This window comes from Mesoplodon bidens (genome assembly GCF_964165515.1).
Source record: "Mesoplodon bidens genome assembly, chromosome: 1".
NCBI lineage: Eukaryota > Metazoa > Chordata > Mammalia > Artiodactyla > Ziphiidae > Mesoplodon > Mesoplodon bidens.
Window position 1 is genome coordinate 136584258 of NC_138176.1, and position 19101 is coordinate 136603358.

At 37.6% G+C, this 19101-nt stretch overlaps 1 protein-coding gene across 3 annotated transcripts in view; it reads right to left on the bottom strand.

Annotated features, from left to right (window-relative positions):
• Positions 1 to 19101, bottom strand: part of EXOC1 (exocyst complex component 1) — a 64395-nt gene that overhangs the window by 44894 nt on the left and 400 nt on the right. For 2 of the 3 annotated variants that reach the window (XM_081227112.1, XM_081227111.1), the window contains exons 2-4: positions 15193 to 15326; positions 11312 to 11442; positions 3857 to 4016 (exon numbers count right to left, since the gene is read on the bottom strand). In XM_081227112.1, the coding sequence (XP_081083238.1) occupies positions 3857 to 4016; positions 11312 to 11442; positions 15193 to 15316 (415 nt within the window). In that variant the 5' untranslated portion in view covers positions 15317 to 15326. Of the gene's footprint in view, positions 1 to 3856; positions 4017 to 11311; positions 11443 to 15192; positions 15327 to 19101 lie in introns of those variants that run through there. The other variant, XM_081227113.1, reaches the window with a different exon arrangement.

Below are 19101 nucleotides of genomic sequence, written 5' to 3' on the forward strand. Positions count from 1 at the left end.
TTTACTCTTAAGAATGGCAATTAGGCCGATTTAGTTAATGTCCCAGAAAAAAAAGGAGGGGGATAAAACTTGGTACAGGCAATTACAGATTACAGTATATAAATATACGTGCCTTCAGTAGCATCGCCGAGCTCCTAGTCCTTTGAAACAGTCACTGTGGAAATGTTAAACTGTCATGTGTGACAGCTTCTTAGCCGCTAGGGGGCAGGGAATGCCTAAACCATTCTGTACAGCTCCTTGCACAAGTAAATATTTAAAAATAAACAAATATTTTAAATGATCATAACTGCTTCAGAAGTATTTTCTCTTCCATAAAAGAGCCCTTTGTAAGTGAATAATGAATACTATCATCGATTTTTATTACCATATGGATTTTGTAGTAATATACTTTTCCCTGCACACAATTTCATAAAATATGCAACCAACAGTACATAACAACGTCAAGTAATAAATATCTATGGAATAGAATAAGAAGAAAAGGTGTTACGCACCTTCTGTAACTTTAGGCAGTTCTGGAGAGTAAAAAGGTATGAAAAAAGCAGAGGAAAGTAAGCAAAGAATATTAGCTGGCTAGAAATGTACACAGGTTTAAATTTTAAAAATACTACCCATATTTCATTCGAACTTCATGCTACATTAAAGCTTAAAAGACAATGTCAAATACAACTACAAACAGGAAATATCCACAAGAAGCTAAATTTCCAGTGTTCATTTTTTAAATTCATTTTCTGACAGTGACTAAAAATACATTTATCTTTCTATTTTCTCTTAGTCGTTTATGAAACAGTACTGCCCAGTCTTTGGAGGAGAAAACTGGGAAACAGATCACTTCCTGGGGATTGTTTATAGGTCAGTTGTGACTCAGGCGTTCAGTCTAGTTATTTTCACTCAAGGTCCAAACCTTTACCCAGACACTCCCTCAGAATGGATTAGTCATAAAACATTGTTAGAAAGGACAAGATGGAAGCAGTTTAAAAAAACACACACAATTATCAGTTCAAGCTGGCTTTTAAGGATTCAAGTCAAAGATTTAAAAAAAAAATCTGGCTGCAAGAATGAAAAAGAAAAGGCCAAACAAAAACTTCACTCTACTTCAACTGCTAACAAAGTCCTGTTTTAAGAACCTTATTCTACTAAGAAGCCCCAATTATTAGCACGAACATTCAATTGTCACCAATAAAAACTACTAAAGCTGCTACTGCTAACATTCCCAATGAACAGTCTTACTTACTTGAATGATTACTTAGCTCTTTTTTTTTTTTTTTTTTTTTTTTTTGCGGTATGCGGGCCTCTCACTGTTGTGGCCTCTCCCCGTTGCGGAGCACAGGCTCTGGACGCACAGGCCCAGCGGCCATGGCTCACGGGCCCAGCCGCTCCGCGGCATACGGGATCCTCCCAGACCGGGGCACGAACCTGTATCCCCTGCATCGGCAGGCGGACTCTCAACCACTGCGCCACCAGGGAGGCCCGATTACTTAGCTCTTAAAAGGAGATGTTGATAATTTCTCATTTGTTTTCTAATTTCTCATTTGTTTTCTAACATAACCCAAAGCTTAGAGAATTTTTTTTTTTAAATGGGAGTTAGTGGCCATGAGTTTAAAGTCCAGTAAAACATTAAACAAGTTTATGGACATTAATAAAGCTACTATATGAACTCCATTAAACCAGAGCAACAGTTACTGATTTATAGAAAGTGATTTTCAAAATGAGTTCCTTAAGGATCTCAGTATTCTTAAAATTGATCTCAATTAGGTAATATTTATAAAAATAAAAATGTCTACACCTTCGTTTAAGGCCCTGAAAAGTTAAATGTCTTGTCTTTTTTTAAAGCTAGTCACCTCATTCTCAAAAAATAGCAATACTCTTCTCATTGATTTTGGTAATATTCCTAATGAGGTAAATACAGGTAGGTATGTACTTGCCCATATTGTTGACTGAATGAAATATACTGGTTTAAAATACATCTTAGGCAATAAGTAACATCTGGAAACACATCATATTCAACAACAGAACAGAAAGCTTATGAATCATTCACTGATCAGAATGTTCAACCCTGAAATGGTTAAAAAAAAAAAAAAGAAAGCTACTCAGAACAAATTAAGCCACTATTCAAGGCATGGAAAATTACCATAAATTTCTTAAAGGTTATTTCCTCAACACACTCAACCACCAAGACACTGGAGGCTAATGTTGGCGAGATGGCAACCCTGAGGGCTCTGACACAAGGCCAGCCCCACTGCAGGGAGAAGCATGTGGCCCGAGAGACGTGACTTGCCTCTGCAAGTTCCAAGCATCAAGCCTGAAACCAGTAATGGCCTCACTAATTAGTAAGTGATGGACAAGAATACTACATTTAAGGAGAGAAAGATAGATGACCAAACAGCAAAGGAATTAAGTAAAACAAAATGGAGAAAGGACAGAGGCAAGTGACTAAGTCAAGGAATAGTCTGAAGCATCTGAAATTGCCATTTTTATAGGTAAAAATGGTTGAATATTGGCAATTTCAGATGTTTCACTTGACAAAACAGAAGCTTCTATTTTGAAATGCTAATATACAACTTAGGACAAATCTAAGTTTTCTTTCTAATATATAATTTAGAACAAATCTACTTTTTTTTTTCTCAATGAAGAGGGGCAGGGCTTCCCTGGTGGTGCAGTGGTTGGGGGTCCGCCTGCCGATGCAGGGGACACGGGTTTGTGCCCTGGTCCGGGAGGATCCCGCATGCTGCGGAGCGGCTGGGCCCGTGGGCCATGGCCGCTGAGCCTGCGCGTCTGGAGCCTGTTGCTCCGCAACGGGAGAGGCCACAGTGGTGAGAGGCCCGCGTACGGCAAAAAAAAAAAATGAGGGGCAACAACTCTGTCCACCTGCTGTTACTTCAATTGCTTTCTTTGAGATAAAGAATACAACACAAATTGCATCCGCAAGGCACACAGAACCCATCTTCTCACAATGTGTATGTCTTCATAAAAGAAATTTTAAAAGAGAAAAACCTCATTGTATGTTTTCAACAATTAACAGTGGAGTTTTTCTCTTATAACACAAAATAATCCCTAGCAATATTCCTGAAGACATACTGATCTAAAATACCCTAATTAACCTCATGTCTTAGGACTTTATCCTGATAATAGAATAATAATTGTTAATATATAATTGAGTTCTTACTATATATCTGGCATTGTTCTCATCATGTTCATATATTAATTTAATCCTTAAAACAATCCTATGGAGTCGATACTATTATTATCTCTGTTTCTGACATATGAGAAACTGAAACATAGAGTAACCCAAGGTCACACAGCTATAGTAAGTGACAAAGCCAGTATTTGAACCCAGGCAGTCTGACTCCAGAGTTGTTTCTTAAACACTACACCTACACTCTACACAAAAATACAGCTACAAGGATATTCATCTCAAGCTGTTTAAGATAAGCAAAGATTGGAAAATTTTTAAGTGATTAGTTAAAAAATTATAGTATATCCAATACAATGGAATACTGTGGTGCCATTAAAAATAATGTTGGGGTAAGTGTTTAATAACATGGAAAATGTTCATGAAACATTATATGAAAAGCCATGTTAGGTAGCAACATAAATTTCTTTATTTTAAAAAAAGCATTTCAGTATGCATAGAAATGCATAGTTATCTCCGAGGATTAAGTTTAAAAGTGATTTTTATTTAAGTTAATGAATCAGTTTTCTATAATGAACAAGCATCACTTCTGCAATAAGAAAAATTATCTTAAAATTCCTTTACAAAAAAGATAATTCAGAGTTTTAAATACTTTGAGTAATGCCAAATTATATATTCACTTATAGATATACCTGATTTTACATATACATTTTTATTTAACCTTACCTTCCAAAAGCTGTGAGCTAACACTGACAAAATCAATTTTCTTCCGGAGATATCGCTGATTCAGTTTCCAAATGCATGAAATAAATGCATTCTTTTCAGCAGTGCTGCTGGCAACCCATTTATATATTTTTTCAAAATGTAAATCAAATTCAGGATTTTCCTGAAAGAAAAATATACAAAAAATATTGTTTTTGATCATATCCTCTTTTCATTATTGTAAAATATATATTTCAATAAAACAAAAAGAAGCTGAAGCTGTTGTTGGAAAAAAAAATCACCATTACAAATCTACTAAAAGGGGGACTTCCCTGGTGGCACAGTGGTTAAGAATCCGCCTGCCAGTGCAGGGTACACAGGTTCGAGCCCTGGTCCGGGAAGATCCCACATGCCACACAGCAACTAAGCCCGTGCACCACAGCTACTAAGCCTGTGCTCTAGAGCCCGTGAGCCACACCTACTGAGCCTGTGTGCCACAACTACTGAAGGCCGCATGCCTAGAGCCCGTGCTCCACAACAAGAGAAGCCACTGCAATGTGAAGCCCACGCACTGCAATGAAGACTAGCCCCCAATCGCTGCAACTAGAGAAAGCACGTGCGTAGCAACAGACCCAATGCAGCAAAAAAAAAAAAAAAAAAAAAAAAAAAAATCGACTAAAAGGTTTTTTCCCTCACTGAAACTGGTAATGTCAACACAAGCAAAACTAAGTTATGTTTAAATGTCATACCTAAATATCTACACAAAGAGATACCCTCCAATAACTATAAATAAATCAAAATGAAATTCTACTCGAAATGGATGAGATGGAGAATAGATTAGTGGTTGTCAGGAGTCAGGGATTGTTGGGGGGAGGAAAAAGGATGGGTGTGCTATAAAGAGGTAGCTGAGGGAGCTCTTTAAGGTGTTGTAATACTTCTGTATCTTGATTGTAGCGGTGGTTACATGGACCCGCACATAATAAGATGGCAAAGAAGTGTGCACACATGCGCGCGCACACACACACACACAAAATCGACTAAATGACTTGCAGAGAATGGTTCGGAGAATTCAATTTATAGCACAAATTTTGTTTACCTCTCAAAAGAAGCTGGATTAAAAACAACACAGTGTTCTGGTAATTTCCTTTCTATGCCCCTTAGGTCTATGAGTGAAAGTATAGGATGTCTACTTAATGGCCCGTGTCTCAGCTTCCTAGTTTATAAGATGACAACGGTTTCTGGTTTTGATGTGGACCTAATTTTTCTTTTAAAATTGCCTATGGGGTTTTAGAGTTATACTTTTTCTTTGATAATGTGCTATTATTCACAGCTGTGAACCTTCTCATTATAACATGTGAGAAAAAATACAATCTATACCCTAGTGTGATTTCCAAGAACAAATGAGGTGAAAAGCAGGGACTGCTCCTGTTTACAATTCTGAAAATACAGAACAATTAAAGGTGTCTCAAAAGTAAAAAATACTGGCCTTTTAAGGTCCTTTCAAATGAAAAAGAAGTTCAACTGGTGTGAGAGAACTGCACTATGCTCTCTACATGTCTCTTAAGCCACATTACAGAAATATTTTCATGCCTTGATATTCTCCCTTGAATTCAGAACTACTTGACTACTGTATAAAATATGAAAACATATGGATGTATACTTTCCCTCACATCCAAGGAATTAAAAATAGGCTTAAATGTTTTTAATGTTCTATAGAAGGCTAATCATGTATTCAATTAATTTAAGGTGTCATTTAGGGGGAATAAAATGTAATAAAGACCATAAGTAGGCAAGGAAAGTGATATGACTTTCACTGTGAAGATCTGGGATAATTTAGGGATCAAGACTTACCTATGGTACAATCATATTACAGTAGCATGGATGTACTAATGAATTTATAGCTCAATAAGCAGAATTAAAGTGAGAAAAGATTAAAAACTTTCACTTACAACAAAAAGGTAATTGCACTATAAACTGGTACAGCCACTATGGAAAACAGTATGGAGGTTCCTCAAAGAACTAAAAATAGAGTTGCCATATGATCCAGCAATCCCACTCCTGGGCATATACCTGGACAAAACTATAATTTGAAAAGATAAATGCACCCCAATGTTCACTGCAGCACTATTACCACAGCCACGACAGAAAAACAACCTATGTGTCCATCGACAGGTGAATGGATAAAGATGATGTGGTACATATATACAATGAAGTACTACTTAGCCATAAAAAAGAATGAAATAATGCCATTTGCAGCAACACGGATGCTACTGGAGAGTATCATACTAAGTGAAGTAAGTCAGACAGAGAACAAATACATATGATATCACTTATATGTGGAATCTAAAATGTGACACAAATGAACTTATCTGTGAAACAGAAAAAAAGACTCACTGACATAGAGACCAGACTTGTTATTGCCAAGGGGGAGGAGAGGTGGGGAAGGGATGTACTGGGAGTTTGGGATTAGCAGATCCAAACTATTATACATAGAAAAGATAAACAAGGTCTTACTGTATAGCACAGGGAACTATATTCAACATTCTGTGATAAACCATAATAGAAAAGAATATGAAAAAGAATATATATATGTATAACTAAATCACTTTTCTATACAGCAGAAATTAACACACATTGTAAATCAACTATACTTAATAAATTTCTTTTAAAAAAAGGTAATTGTGGACAAGGATGTCCACTCTCACCACTATTCAACATAGTTTTGGAAGTCCTAGCCACAGCAATCAGAGAACAAAAAGAAATAAGAGGAATATAAATTGGAAAAGAAGAAGTAAAACTGTCACTGTTTGCAGATGACACGGTACGATACATAGAAAATCCTAAAGATGCTACCAGAAAACTAATAGAGCTAATCAATGACTTTGGTAAAGTTGCAGGATACAAAATTAATGCCCAGAAATCTCTTGCATTCCTATACACTAACAATGAAAGATCAGAAAGAGAAAGTAAGAAAACAATCCCATTCATTCACCACTGCAACAAAAAGAATAAAATACCTAGGAATAAACCTACCTAGGGAGACAAAAGACCTCTATGCAGAAAACTATAAGACACTGATGAAAGAAATTAAAGATGATACCAACAGATGGAGAGATACCATGTTCTTGGATTGGAAGGATCAATATTGTGAAAATGACTATACTACCAAAAGCAAACTACAGACTCAATGCAATCCCTATCAAATTACCAATGGCATTTTTTACAGAACTAGAACAAAAAAATCTTAAAATTTGTATGGAGACACAAAAGACACCGAATAGGCAAAGCAGTCTTGAGGGAAAAACACGAAGCTGGAAGAATCAGACTCCCTGACTTCAGACTATACTACAAAGCTACAGTAATCAAGACAATATGGTACTGGCACAAAAACAGAAATATAGATCAATGGAACAGGATAGAAAGCCCAGAGATAAACCCACACACCTATGGTCAACTAATCTATGACAAACGAAGCAAGGATATACAATGAAGACAGTCTCTTCAGTAAGTGGTGCCGGGAAAACTGGACGCTACATGTAAAAGAATGAAATTAGAACACTTCCTAACACCATACACAAAAATAAACTCAAAATAGATTAGAGACCTAAATGTAAGACTGTAAGACTATTAGAGGAAAACATAGGAAGAACACTCTTTGACATAAATCACAGCAAGCTTTTTTCTTTCTTTTTTTTTTAACACAGGTATCTTAAAAATTTATTTCTACTTCAGTAAAGAAACAGCCCCAATTACAAAGTCTTAGCCAGTGGAAACCTTGAAATTGACACTCAAGAGTTAAGTAAGATTCAATTTTTTTTTTTTTTTGCAGAGCTGCCACATTTAACATTATTATTATTATTTTTTTTCTACATCTTCATTGGAGTATAATTGCTCCACAATGGTGCACCAGTCTCCGCTCCACAGCAAAGTGAATCAGTTATACATATACATATGTTCCCATATCTCTTCCCTCTTGCGTCTCCCTCCCTCCCACCCTCCCCATTCCACCCCTCTGGGCGGTCACAAAGCACTGAGCTGATCTCCCCATGCTACAGCAAGATCTTTTTTGATCTACCTCCTAGAGTAATGGAAATAAAAACAAAAATAAACAAATGGGACCTAATGAAACTTAAAAGCTTTTGCACAGCAAAGGAAACTACAAACAAGATGAAAAGACAACCCTCAGAATGGGAGAAAATATTTGCAAACGAATCAACGGACAAAGGATTAATCTCCAAAATATATAAACAGCTCATGCAGCTCAATATTAAAAAAACAAACAACCCAGTTCAAAAATGGGCAGAAGACCTAAACAGACATTTCTCTAAAGAAGACATACAGATGGCCAAGAAGCACATGAAAAGCTGCTCAACATCACTAATTATTAGAGAAACACAAATCAAAACTACAATGAGTTATCACCTCACACCAGTTAGAATGGGCATCATCAGAAAATCTACAAACAACAAATGCTGGAGAGGGTGTGGAGAAAAGGGAACCCTCTTGCACTGTTGGTGGGAATGTAAATTGATACAGCCACTATGGAGAACAGTATGGAGGTTCCTTAAAAAACTAAAAATAGAATTACCATATGACCCAACAATCCCACTACTGGGCATATACCCAGAGAAAACCATAATTCAAAAAGACACATGCACCCCAATGTTCATTGCAGCACTATTTACAATAGCCAGGTCATGGAAGCAACCTAAATGCCCATCGACAGACGAATGGTTAAAGAAGATGTGGTACATATATACAATGGAATATTACTCAGCCATAAAAAGGAACAAAATTGGGTCATTTGTAGAGACATGGATGGATCTCGAGACTGTCATACAGAGTGAAGTAAGTCAGAAAGAGAAAAACAAATATCGTATATTAACGCATATATGTGGAACCTAGAAAAATGGTACAGATGAACCAGTTTGCAGGGCAGAAATTGAGACACAGATGTAGAGAACAAACGTATGGACATCAAGGGGGAAAGCGGTGGAGGGGCGTGGTGGTGGTGGTGGTGTGATGAATTGGGAGATTGGGATTGACATGTATACCCTGATGTGTATTAAATGGATGACTAATAAGAATCTGCTGTATAAAAAATAAAATAAAATTCAAAAATTCAAAAAAAGTAACTGCATTAGTATTTATAAAGAAATTTAAGAGTCTTGGCAACTCATATGAAGCTTGACGGGAAATAATCTCTTCCCTGGGAATATTTCACATAATGCCATAAAAGACACTGACTGCTCCAGCAGCAACACTCACACAAATCAAAACGTGATGCAGGGACTTCCCTGGTGGCGTAGTGGTTAAGAATCCGCCTGCAAATGCAGGGGACACGGGTTCGAGCCCTGGTCTAGGAAGATGCCACATGCCGCAGAGCAACTAAGCCCAGGAGCCACGACTACTGAGCCCGTGTGCCACAACTACTAAAGCCCATGTGCCTAGATCCCATGCTTCGCAACAAGAGAAGCCACGACAATGAGAAGCCCGTGCACCGCAACGAAGAGTAGCCCCCGCTCACTGCAACTAGAGAAAGCCCACGCGCAGCAACGAAGACGCAACACAGCCATAAATAAATAAAAATTTTTAAAAAATTATTAATGTGGGCTTCCCTGGTGGCGCAGTGGTTGAGAGCCCGCCTGCTGATGCAGGGGACACGGGTTTGTGCCCCGGTCCGGGAAGATCCCACATGCCACAGAGCGGCTGGGCCCGTGAGCCATGGCCGTTGAGCCTGCACGTCCAGAGCCTGTGCTCCGCAACGGGAGAGGCCACAACAGCGCGAGGCCCACATACCGCAAAAAAAAAAAAAAAAAAAAAAAAAAAAAATTAGTAATGTGTGATGCAAAATGGCTAATATTAGGCTATGTATAAAAATTTTATGTTTTATATCCACATGTAGCATACATACACCAAGGTGCCTGCATAAAATGAAAAAAAATCCATTAAGCAAGTCAGCAATGAGGTGTCAGCTGAGGAAAGCATTCAAATAAGCATTCAGCAATGTTAGTGAATTACACAAGTCAATGGGGTTATGAAGTGTGGAACTAATGAAGAGAAAAAGGCTTTTTAATAAAGGTGAATTTCTAAAAAGCCTTTGAAGTATTTTGTCTTAACAGAAAATCTCTACTCTTGATCCTTCCCATAAAAGAAATTATTAAATAATTGAAGTGTTTTTTAAAATCTCATTTTCACGTTCTTTCCAAATACATATACATGTACCCACATTCAAAGCACCTGTCAGACCCCGTTTTCCACATCCCACATTTTTCTAAAAACTGGGTGCTTTTTAGGAATAAAGCAAAGGCCCAGTTTGCCTAAAATATTTAAAGAAAAGGCATTCTCTACATTTTGGAAGAAATCTCAACTCTACAGATATGCAGGAGTCTCCTAAAGCTGTTTCTGCTTCATTAAAAAAATCTTCTTGCACCTGACTCAACTGCCTGTCATGCTGTCCAGCTTTTAGTTCCTCAGAGGTTTGTACCAGGTCAGCATAAAACCAGATTTTTATTTTATCAGACTGCTCTACAGAGGTAGTTCTCACTTCTCTGTGCCTTTTTAATCACTGTATGAGACTTGTAGAGTTCAGTCAATGGGCACATGTAGTTACAGTACTGTAAGCCTTGCTATCAGCCCCATCCACAGTACAGTAGATGCGGTGCAAGGCATTCGCTAGAGCTCTGGAGGTCTCTGGGCTGCAGAGGAAGATGAGGGGGAGGGTTAGAGAGGCTGAAGAGGAAGAAGCACCTACTTTAACCTGAGGGGCTCTACTTTATTTCTTTTTTTTTTTAAAAAAAAGGGTATTGCTGTGAAAAGCCTTGAACTGTCAGGAATAAAGGTGGCCCTTTATCACGATTATTCAATTTTCCTGGAGTTTGAGTGTGACTTAAGGTGTAAGGCATCTTATTCTTTAAATCTTGTTTAATACCTTATTTAATGTCTTATATCTTATTCTTCAAAGTCCTTAAAATAAGGGGTGAAACTCACTATCACTGCCATCACTTGAGCCACAATATTACCTAAGGAAGATTCACTTTGGTTATATTTTCTGTGATTTCTGAACTAGGTTTTACCAAAACAATGATTTTTTTTAAAAAACTACTCACACAACACACCACTTTAAAATCCATACTAATTTATGGATTTTATACTAAGTATACCTCACCTAAATATAGAAATGTACAGTCAAGGTTATTTTGCTCTAGTTATGTAGCCTGTGAACAAACATAATTGTAGCTCAAAAAAAAAAAAAAGCACAAACAATGAAACAAGCTTACATACATACTTATTTTAAGTAGCCTGCGAATGAGAAGTGAGAGAATGCAAGGTTGGATAATACATTTTAGACTAATTGCTGGTTAGGTGGTGAACTACTGGGTCACAAAACAAGTTTAGATCATCTTAGAAGACAACATACCATGTTATAAAATGAAAGACACTTTCTGAATTCATGTCAAAGAACTAACAAAAACATACTTTAATAGCATCCTTGGCATCTACCACAGCAAGGTCTCGAAGGGCCCAAGCAATCTGCCTTTTGTAGAAATCTCCTTTATCAGATTTCTTGACTTTGACCACCTTCACCTGCACGGGGCGTTCAGTTGTCACTGTTGAATAAAACGCACACTTTCATTAGAGACATTATTCATTTCCTCATTCTTCATTAATTCATTGCAAACACAGCTGTCAGGTGCCTGTACACAATACTAAAACAGGAATAGTATTTCATAACAAATGCTGTGACTGAGGAATACACGGAATACTAATGGAATAATCTAAATCGGACTAGAAGGTCAGAGGCAGATTACTTGAGAAGTAAAACTCTTAAAACTCAAAAATAAGAAAAAAAATTCAGATTAAAAAAATGGGCCAAAGACCTTGACAGACACCAGACCAGAGAAGATATATAGACCACAAATAAGCATATGAAAAGATGCTCCACAGCATATGTCATCAGGGAAACGTAAATTCAAATGACAACGAGATACCACTACACACCTATTAGAATGGCCAAAATCCAGAGCACTGACAACACCAAATGCTGGTGAGGATGTGAAGCAACATGCACTGTCATTCACTGACGGTGGGAATTAAAAATGGTACAGTCACTTTGGAGGAGAGTTTGGCAGTTTCCTAACAAAACTAAACATATTCTTACCATATTATCCAGCAACTGCATTCCTTGGTATTTACCCAAAGGAGCTGAAAACATATGTCCACACAAAAACCTGCACATGGATGTTTATAGCTGCTTTATTTATAACTGCTAACTTGGAAGCAACCAAGATGTCCTTCAGTAGGTGAATGGATAAATAAACTGCGGTACATCTAGACAATGGAATGTTATGCAGCACTAAAAAGAAATGAGCTATAAGCCATGAAAACACATGGAGGAAAGTTAAATGCATATTACTAAGTGAAAGAAACCAATCTGAGAAGGTTACATACTATTTGATTCCAATTACTATATGACATTCTGGAAAAGGCAAAACTGTGGAGACAGTAAAAAGATCAATGGTTGCCAGGGATTGGGGAAGAGATGAACAGGCAGAGCACGGAGGATTTTTAGGGCAGTTAAAATACTCTATATGACATCCATTTGTCCAAACCCAACACAAAGAGTGAAACCTACAGTAAACTATGGACTTTGGGTGATTATGATTTGTTAACGTAGGTTCATTCTTGGTAACAAATGTACCACTGTGGTGAGTAGTGTTAACAAAGCGAAAGGCTATGCATGTGTGGGGAAAGGGGCATAAGGGAAATCTCTGTACCTACCTCTCAATTTTCTTATAAACCTAAAGCTGCTCTAAAAAAAATAAAGTCTTAAAAATGTATTAATGCTAACAGGAGTTATTATTTGCGATAGTATTAAAAATCTAGGAATAAACAAATACCTAGGGGTAAATATAACACATGTGCAAAGCCTTTAAAATTATAAAACTTGGGACTTCCGTGGTGGTCCAGTGGTTAAGACTCCATGCTCCCAATGCAGGGGGCCCAGGTTTGAGCCCTGGTCAGGTAACTAAATCCTGCATGCCGCAACTAAGAGCCCACATGTGGCAACAAAGATCCCTCGTGCTGCAACTAAGACCCGGCACAGCCAAATAAATAAATAAACATTAAAAAATAATAATAAAATCATAAAACTTATTGAAAGTCTTTAAAACTATAAACCTTATTGCAAGGCATTAAAGAAGACCAAGATAAATGGAGAACCATACCATATTCATGAACAAGAAGACTTAATATCATAAAATGCAAGTTCTCTCCAAAGTGAACTACAGATTCAAAACAATTCCAATCAAACTCCCAACAAAATTTGGAACTTGATTCTAAAATTCAGATGAAAAACAAAATACCCACAAGACAACATAAAATCCAGATATAAGAAAGGACCCAGAAACAAACACACTCACACTCATCACTATAAACATGGACACAGGTAAAGCAAAGACTGAAATGCGAAAGGTAAAATTATAAAACTTTTAGAATGTAGTATAGGAGAATACTTTTATTACTCCAGGGTATGGAAGGATATCTTAAAGAAGACACAAAAAGGGGAAGCCATAAATGATCAGACTGATTAATCTGATTTCATTAAAAGGTATCACAAAAAGTGAAAAGATAAGCCATAAACTGGGATGCATACAATCAGCAAATTAGTATCCAAATTACATACAGAACTTAAAGAAATCGGTAAAAGGACAACCAACAGAATAGAAAAACGAGTAAAAGGCTTAAACAGGCAAATTTCTTAGGCAAGAAAATTAATGGCTAATAAATCCATGAAAAGAGGCTCAATCTCATTATTATTTAGGGACATGCAATTTAAAACCACAATGAGATTCTATTTCACACCCACCAGATTGGAAACAACAGTCAAAACCAAGTTTAGACTAGGATGTGGAGAACCCGAAACACACACTGCTTGTGGGAGTGAAAACCAGTACAACTACTTTTGAAAATAATCTGCTATTAGGGTAGTGTTGACCATTCACTGCCTATGACCCAGCAATCTCACATTTAGGTGTCTACCCTAGAAGATTCTTGCCTGTGTACACTAGCAGACAAAGACAAACATGCTCACAGAAGTGCTGCCCGAATAGCAAAACCTGGAAACAAACCTCCTGGTCATCACTGGTAGGATGGTTAAGTAAACAGCAGTACTCTCAGAGTAGAATACTACACAGCAGTGGAAATGAAAGAATTACAGCTATGGGAGAAAAACAAGAGATAACACTCACAAACACAAACATACTGTTGAGTGGAAAAAGTCACAAATGAATACCTGTGCTATGATTCAATTTATGTAAAGTTCAAAGACACGCAAATATAACAATGTATATTCGAGATTACAAACACATATGGTAAAATGATAAAGAAAAGCAAGGAAAGAGTAAATCAAAACTCAGGATACTAGTTACCTCTTAATGAGGGAGGGAAGGGAATGGGAGCAGGGCAGGGCACACAGGAGACTTCAAAGGTAATGGTAAAATTCTTCTTATTCTGGATAGTGGTATATACAAGTGTTCACACCTTGTATGTATGTTACAGAAATACTTTTGTGGGACTTCCCTGGTGGTGCAGTAGTTAAGAATCTGCCTGCCAGTGCAGGGGACACAAGTTTGATCCCTGGTCTGGGAAGATCCCACATGCCACGGAGCATCTAAGCCTGTGCGCCACAACTACTGAGCCTGTGCTCTAGAGCCCTGAGCCACAACTACTGAGCCCATGTGCCGCAACTACTGAAGCCCAAGCACCTAGAGCCTGTGCTCCACAACAAGACAAGCCACTGCAATGAGAAGTCTGCGTACGGCAACTAGAGAAAGCCTGTGCGCAGCAACGAAGACCCAACGCGGCCAAAAATAAATTTTTTTAAAAAAGGAATACTTTTGTATCTACTCAAGATTTAATTAAAGACAATTGAAAAAAAACGAATTTGCTGGCCCAATTTTCCAATCACAGAAACAATGAGAATATTTTATTTATGAAATTGAATTTCTTTTTTTTTTTAAAGTGATACATGGTCATTCTTTTATTTTTTCAATTTATTTATTTGGCTGCATCAGGTCTTAGTTGCAGTTCACAGGATCTTCTTTGTGGGATGCAGGATCTTTCATTGCAGCACACAGGCTTCTCTAGTTGTGGTGCGCAGGCTTAGCTGCCCCGTGGCATGTGGAATCTTAGTTCCCTGACCAGAGATGGAAAGCATGTCCCCTGCATTGGAAGGCAGATTCTTAACCACTGGACCACCAGGGAAGCCCGAGAATATATTAAACAATGAGGAAATGACCCCTAGGGAATAAAAGAATAAAAGAATGCCAAACAGGAACCTTGACTTACTAAATACCCACCTGTGGCGCACAAAAAACAGTTCTTTTTCTTTTTTCCTGCTTTGCAGACATTGACAATACTCAGCAGGCGTTCGTCATTTGGTGTAAAAATGTCTCTTTGTAATGCGTGCTTGATTGCTGTCATCTTTACTCAACTGAAAAAATTCAGAGTACAGATATTATACTCATTCTCAAAATCATTCTATCTTACATTGTTCCATTTAGGATTAAAAAAATGATCTTATTTATGGCAAATAAGTGTAGGTTGAATGATTTAATACATTAGTACACCTACATCATAAAAATAAAAAGTTGTATGTTTGGAAAAGAAATTAGAGAACCAGTATATCAAACTCTAAAATCTTTGGAAGTGTTCACCAAATATTATAATATTTTTTAAAAATTTAGGAAAAAATTAAAAAACCCATGCCCAATCTTCAAATATAAATTCCCTATATAAAGAACTCTTACAATTCAACAATAAAAAGACAAGTAACCCAGTTAAAACTGAGCAAAGGATCTGAATAGACATTTCTCCAAGGAAGAGATACAAATGGCCAATAAGCACATGGAAAGATGCGCAACATCATTAGCCATTAGGGAAATGCAAATCAAACCCACATTGAGATATCTACCACTTTACACAGCTAGGATGGCTAAAAATTAAAAAGACAAGTGTTGGTAAAGGTGTGGAGAAAAAGGAAGTCTCATATATTGCTGGTGATTATAAAATGCTATAGCCACTTCAGAAAACAGCTTGGTGGTTCCTCAAAAAGTTAAACATGGTTTACCATATGACCCAGCAATTCCACTCCTAGGTATATACTCAAGAGAACTGCTAAACATATGTCCACACAAAATCGTATACCTAAATGTCCATAGAAGTATTGTTCACCATAGTCAAAACGTGGAAACATCTCAAATGTCCTGATGAACAGCAAAATGAAATATATCCATACAGTAGAATATTATTTGGCCATAAAAAAGGAACAAAGTACTGATACATACTACAACATCAGTGAATCCTGAAAACATGATGCTAAGTGAAAGAAGACAGTTACAAAGAACCGCATATTTTAGGATTCCATTTATGTGAAATGTCCAGAGTAGACAAATCCATACAGATGGATTGATTTGTGGTTGCCAGGGGCTGAGGGCAAGGAGGAATGGGGAGTGACTGCTAATGTGTATGGGGCTTCTTTTTGGGGTGATGAAAATGTCCTTGAATTAGATAGTAGTGATGTTTTTATAACCCTTTGAATATACTGGAAACCACTGAATTCTATACTGAAAAAAGGTGAATTTTATGGTATATTAATCATCTTTTTTCAAATATAACTTAAGTTACATACTTCAAAAAAACTCACTGCAACTTTATTTTTTGAATATACTGTATATATATATTTGTGTGTATATACATTATTATTTCCAATACAGATGTATAGTATTTCATACGTGTGAGCTTGCTTAGGAAATTAACTCCTAGTTCTAACACTGCTTCTATGGGAAAATGAAGAAATTATGAGTTTTAAATAAATGACTTAGAGTGAATTTTTATAACACATGGACACTTCTGTAAACTATAGGTATCTCCTATATTTTACTCAATCTGTAAAACTTCTATCTCTGCTCCAACTCAAAAAATTGCTTTTCTCACAAAACTCACACTTCTATCCCTCTTTCACCTCATCTCTGCCTCTAGTCTCCTGACGGCCCCCTCCTTCCTGTTATCCTAGTCCATCTGGCCTCTCCAAGCTTAATTTCTTTTCCAACCTAGCCTAGAGGCAGTGTTCATTTCCCTACACCCACACTATCCCCTTCAATGATCTTGCTCCATTTGTAGACCAGTTCACTCTGTTCACCAATCTCCATAAACTAACTTTTTTCTCTACTTTTCTTGGCTACCATATGCCATTTAAGAAGGCCTCATATCCATGTTCACTGCACTCATTACAAATATTTAAATCCAATCAAAGCTAAACTTTCAAAGTTGCTCAGCAGTTCCTTAACACCTTCTTTGATGATTCCTCTTCCTACTCCCCATCAGTATTGCAAATCCTTATTTCTCTCCTTCAACCCCCAACTCTAGTGTCAGCCTCCTCCCTCTCTGCAAATGGCTTCACCGTCTACCCTGCAGAGAATATAGAAGCTATGAAGAGCAAGTTTCCCCAACTGCTTTCTTCTTCATCTCTCTACATTTTTACCCATCCTAACCTCCATTCCACCTATTATAAAATGTCCATGTTACTATCCCTTAATATGTTTTAGGGCCTACACACTGTGTTAAAAGCTCAACTCTATCCTACGCCCAAGCCACGCTGGATACTGGCCAGTTTGCTTTTCTGTCTCTAGGCTCTTGTTTGTGCAATTTCTTTTCCTGAAATTCTTTTCTCCCTGGGAAATTCCAATTCATCCTTAAGATCTTGCTGAAATGTCACCTCTTCTGTGAAGTAGTCACACACTCAAGGAAAAAAAGAAATTCCTTTCCTACTTCTCTAATATTTCCCCTCTATTCTGCTAACATAGCACTTACAAACCATATTGTGTAGCTAGTTGTATTCTCTCCCCCATGAAAAGTATCTCCTTGCAGGCAAGACCACGTCTTATCCATCTTTGTATTCCAAGAACTTGGCAAAGACATACCAGGCATTTAATAAATTAACCAAAATGACAGCACCAAATAACATGACAACTAAAGCATTCTGCTGATTTTCCTTCATCTACACATAATTTATCCTTTCTGCTCCTGCTGCCAACACACTAACCCAGGTTCACATCAACCACATCTATTAAACACCACAGCATCTGGTTATCTCTTTGCAAGCTTCTACAACCCCAAAACTCTCGACAAATAATATTAAAACATAGCTTTCATCACAATATACCCTTGCTCAACATTTTCCTAATGTTCCGAAATACAAACCTTCCACTCCAAGCTCTCTGTTCATTCTGGTCTTTAAATCTTTGCTTAGGAGCTTTTCCATGCAGGGAGTATCATGTATCCAAACCCTAATTACACTCCATAATTTATATGATCTCTCCTCTCAACTGCTACAGCACTTATTGTATTTACTAAACAATCAAGCACTTGCTGTCCAACTGGTTTGTAAAATCACAAGCTCCTGGGTCTCAACAACTCTCTTGAAAGAAAAGGGGGATGGGGGGTGTTTTAGCATAGTTTTGTGTCCTTTATTAGTGGGTACTCAACAAATATCTCTTGCGGTAACTTGAACTGAATAGTAAAAACTGGTTAAATGAATGACTAATAGCGGTCAGCATCTACCACCCAGTCCCTGTTTGGTCAAAAGCAAAGGACTGACTGTATGGTAAGTGGTAAAACAAGACTGGACTGGGCAGAGTTCATAAAGGAGTTAGTAATAATGAAAACACTATGCGACTCTCATTCATTCGGCAAATATCGATGCCTGCGAAGTGCCAGGCAGAATTCTAGGTTACAGTGGTGTATATGACAGATATGTCCATGAAGACAGGACGAGCCATGACTCCAATGGCATCTACATTCTCAGGGTGGAGTGATTAACTCTCCAGTCTTTACAGTACATTTTTTGTAAGTCAGTGAAGGAACCATTAGAGGTCCTCCAAAACTATTTCCCCCGTTTAAGAACCCATGTCTGACCATGCTCCAGTGGCAGTCAGCCACAATACTCTACATTGGTTCTTGTTTCCTTAAATTCAGCTGGATCATTACAGGGTGTGGCAGGTAACTTGTCTGTAGGAGTGCCATGTCAGTGAGTGAGTGTGGGCTGGGCCCTGTACGCTCTTGAGACATCTTAGCGCGTGGAGCACCGTCCTCCAGAAGAGAACACGGTGCCTGGAGCCAGGGAAATGCACTTAAAAGATTTAGAAGAAAATGTGGATTTGGACCCCTGCTGCTTCACGCCAGAGAGCAAACGGATCAGGGCCCTTTTT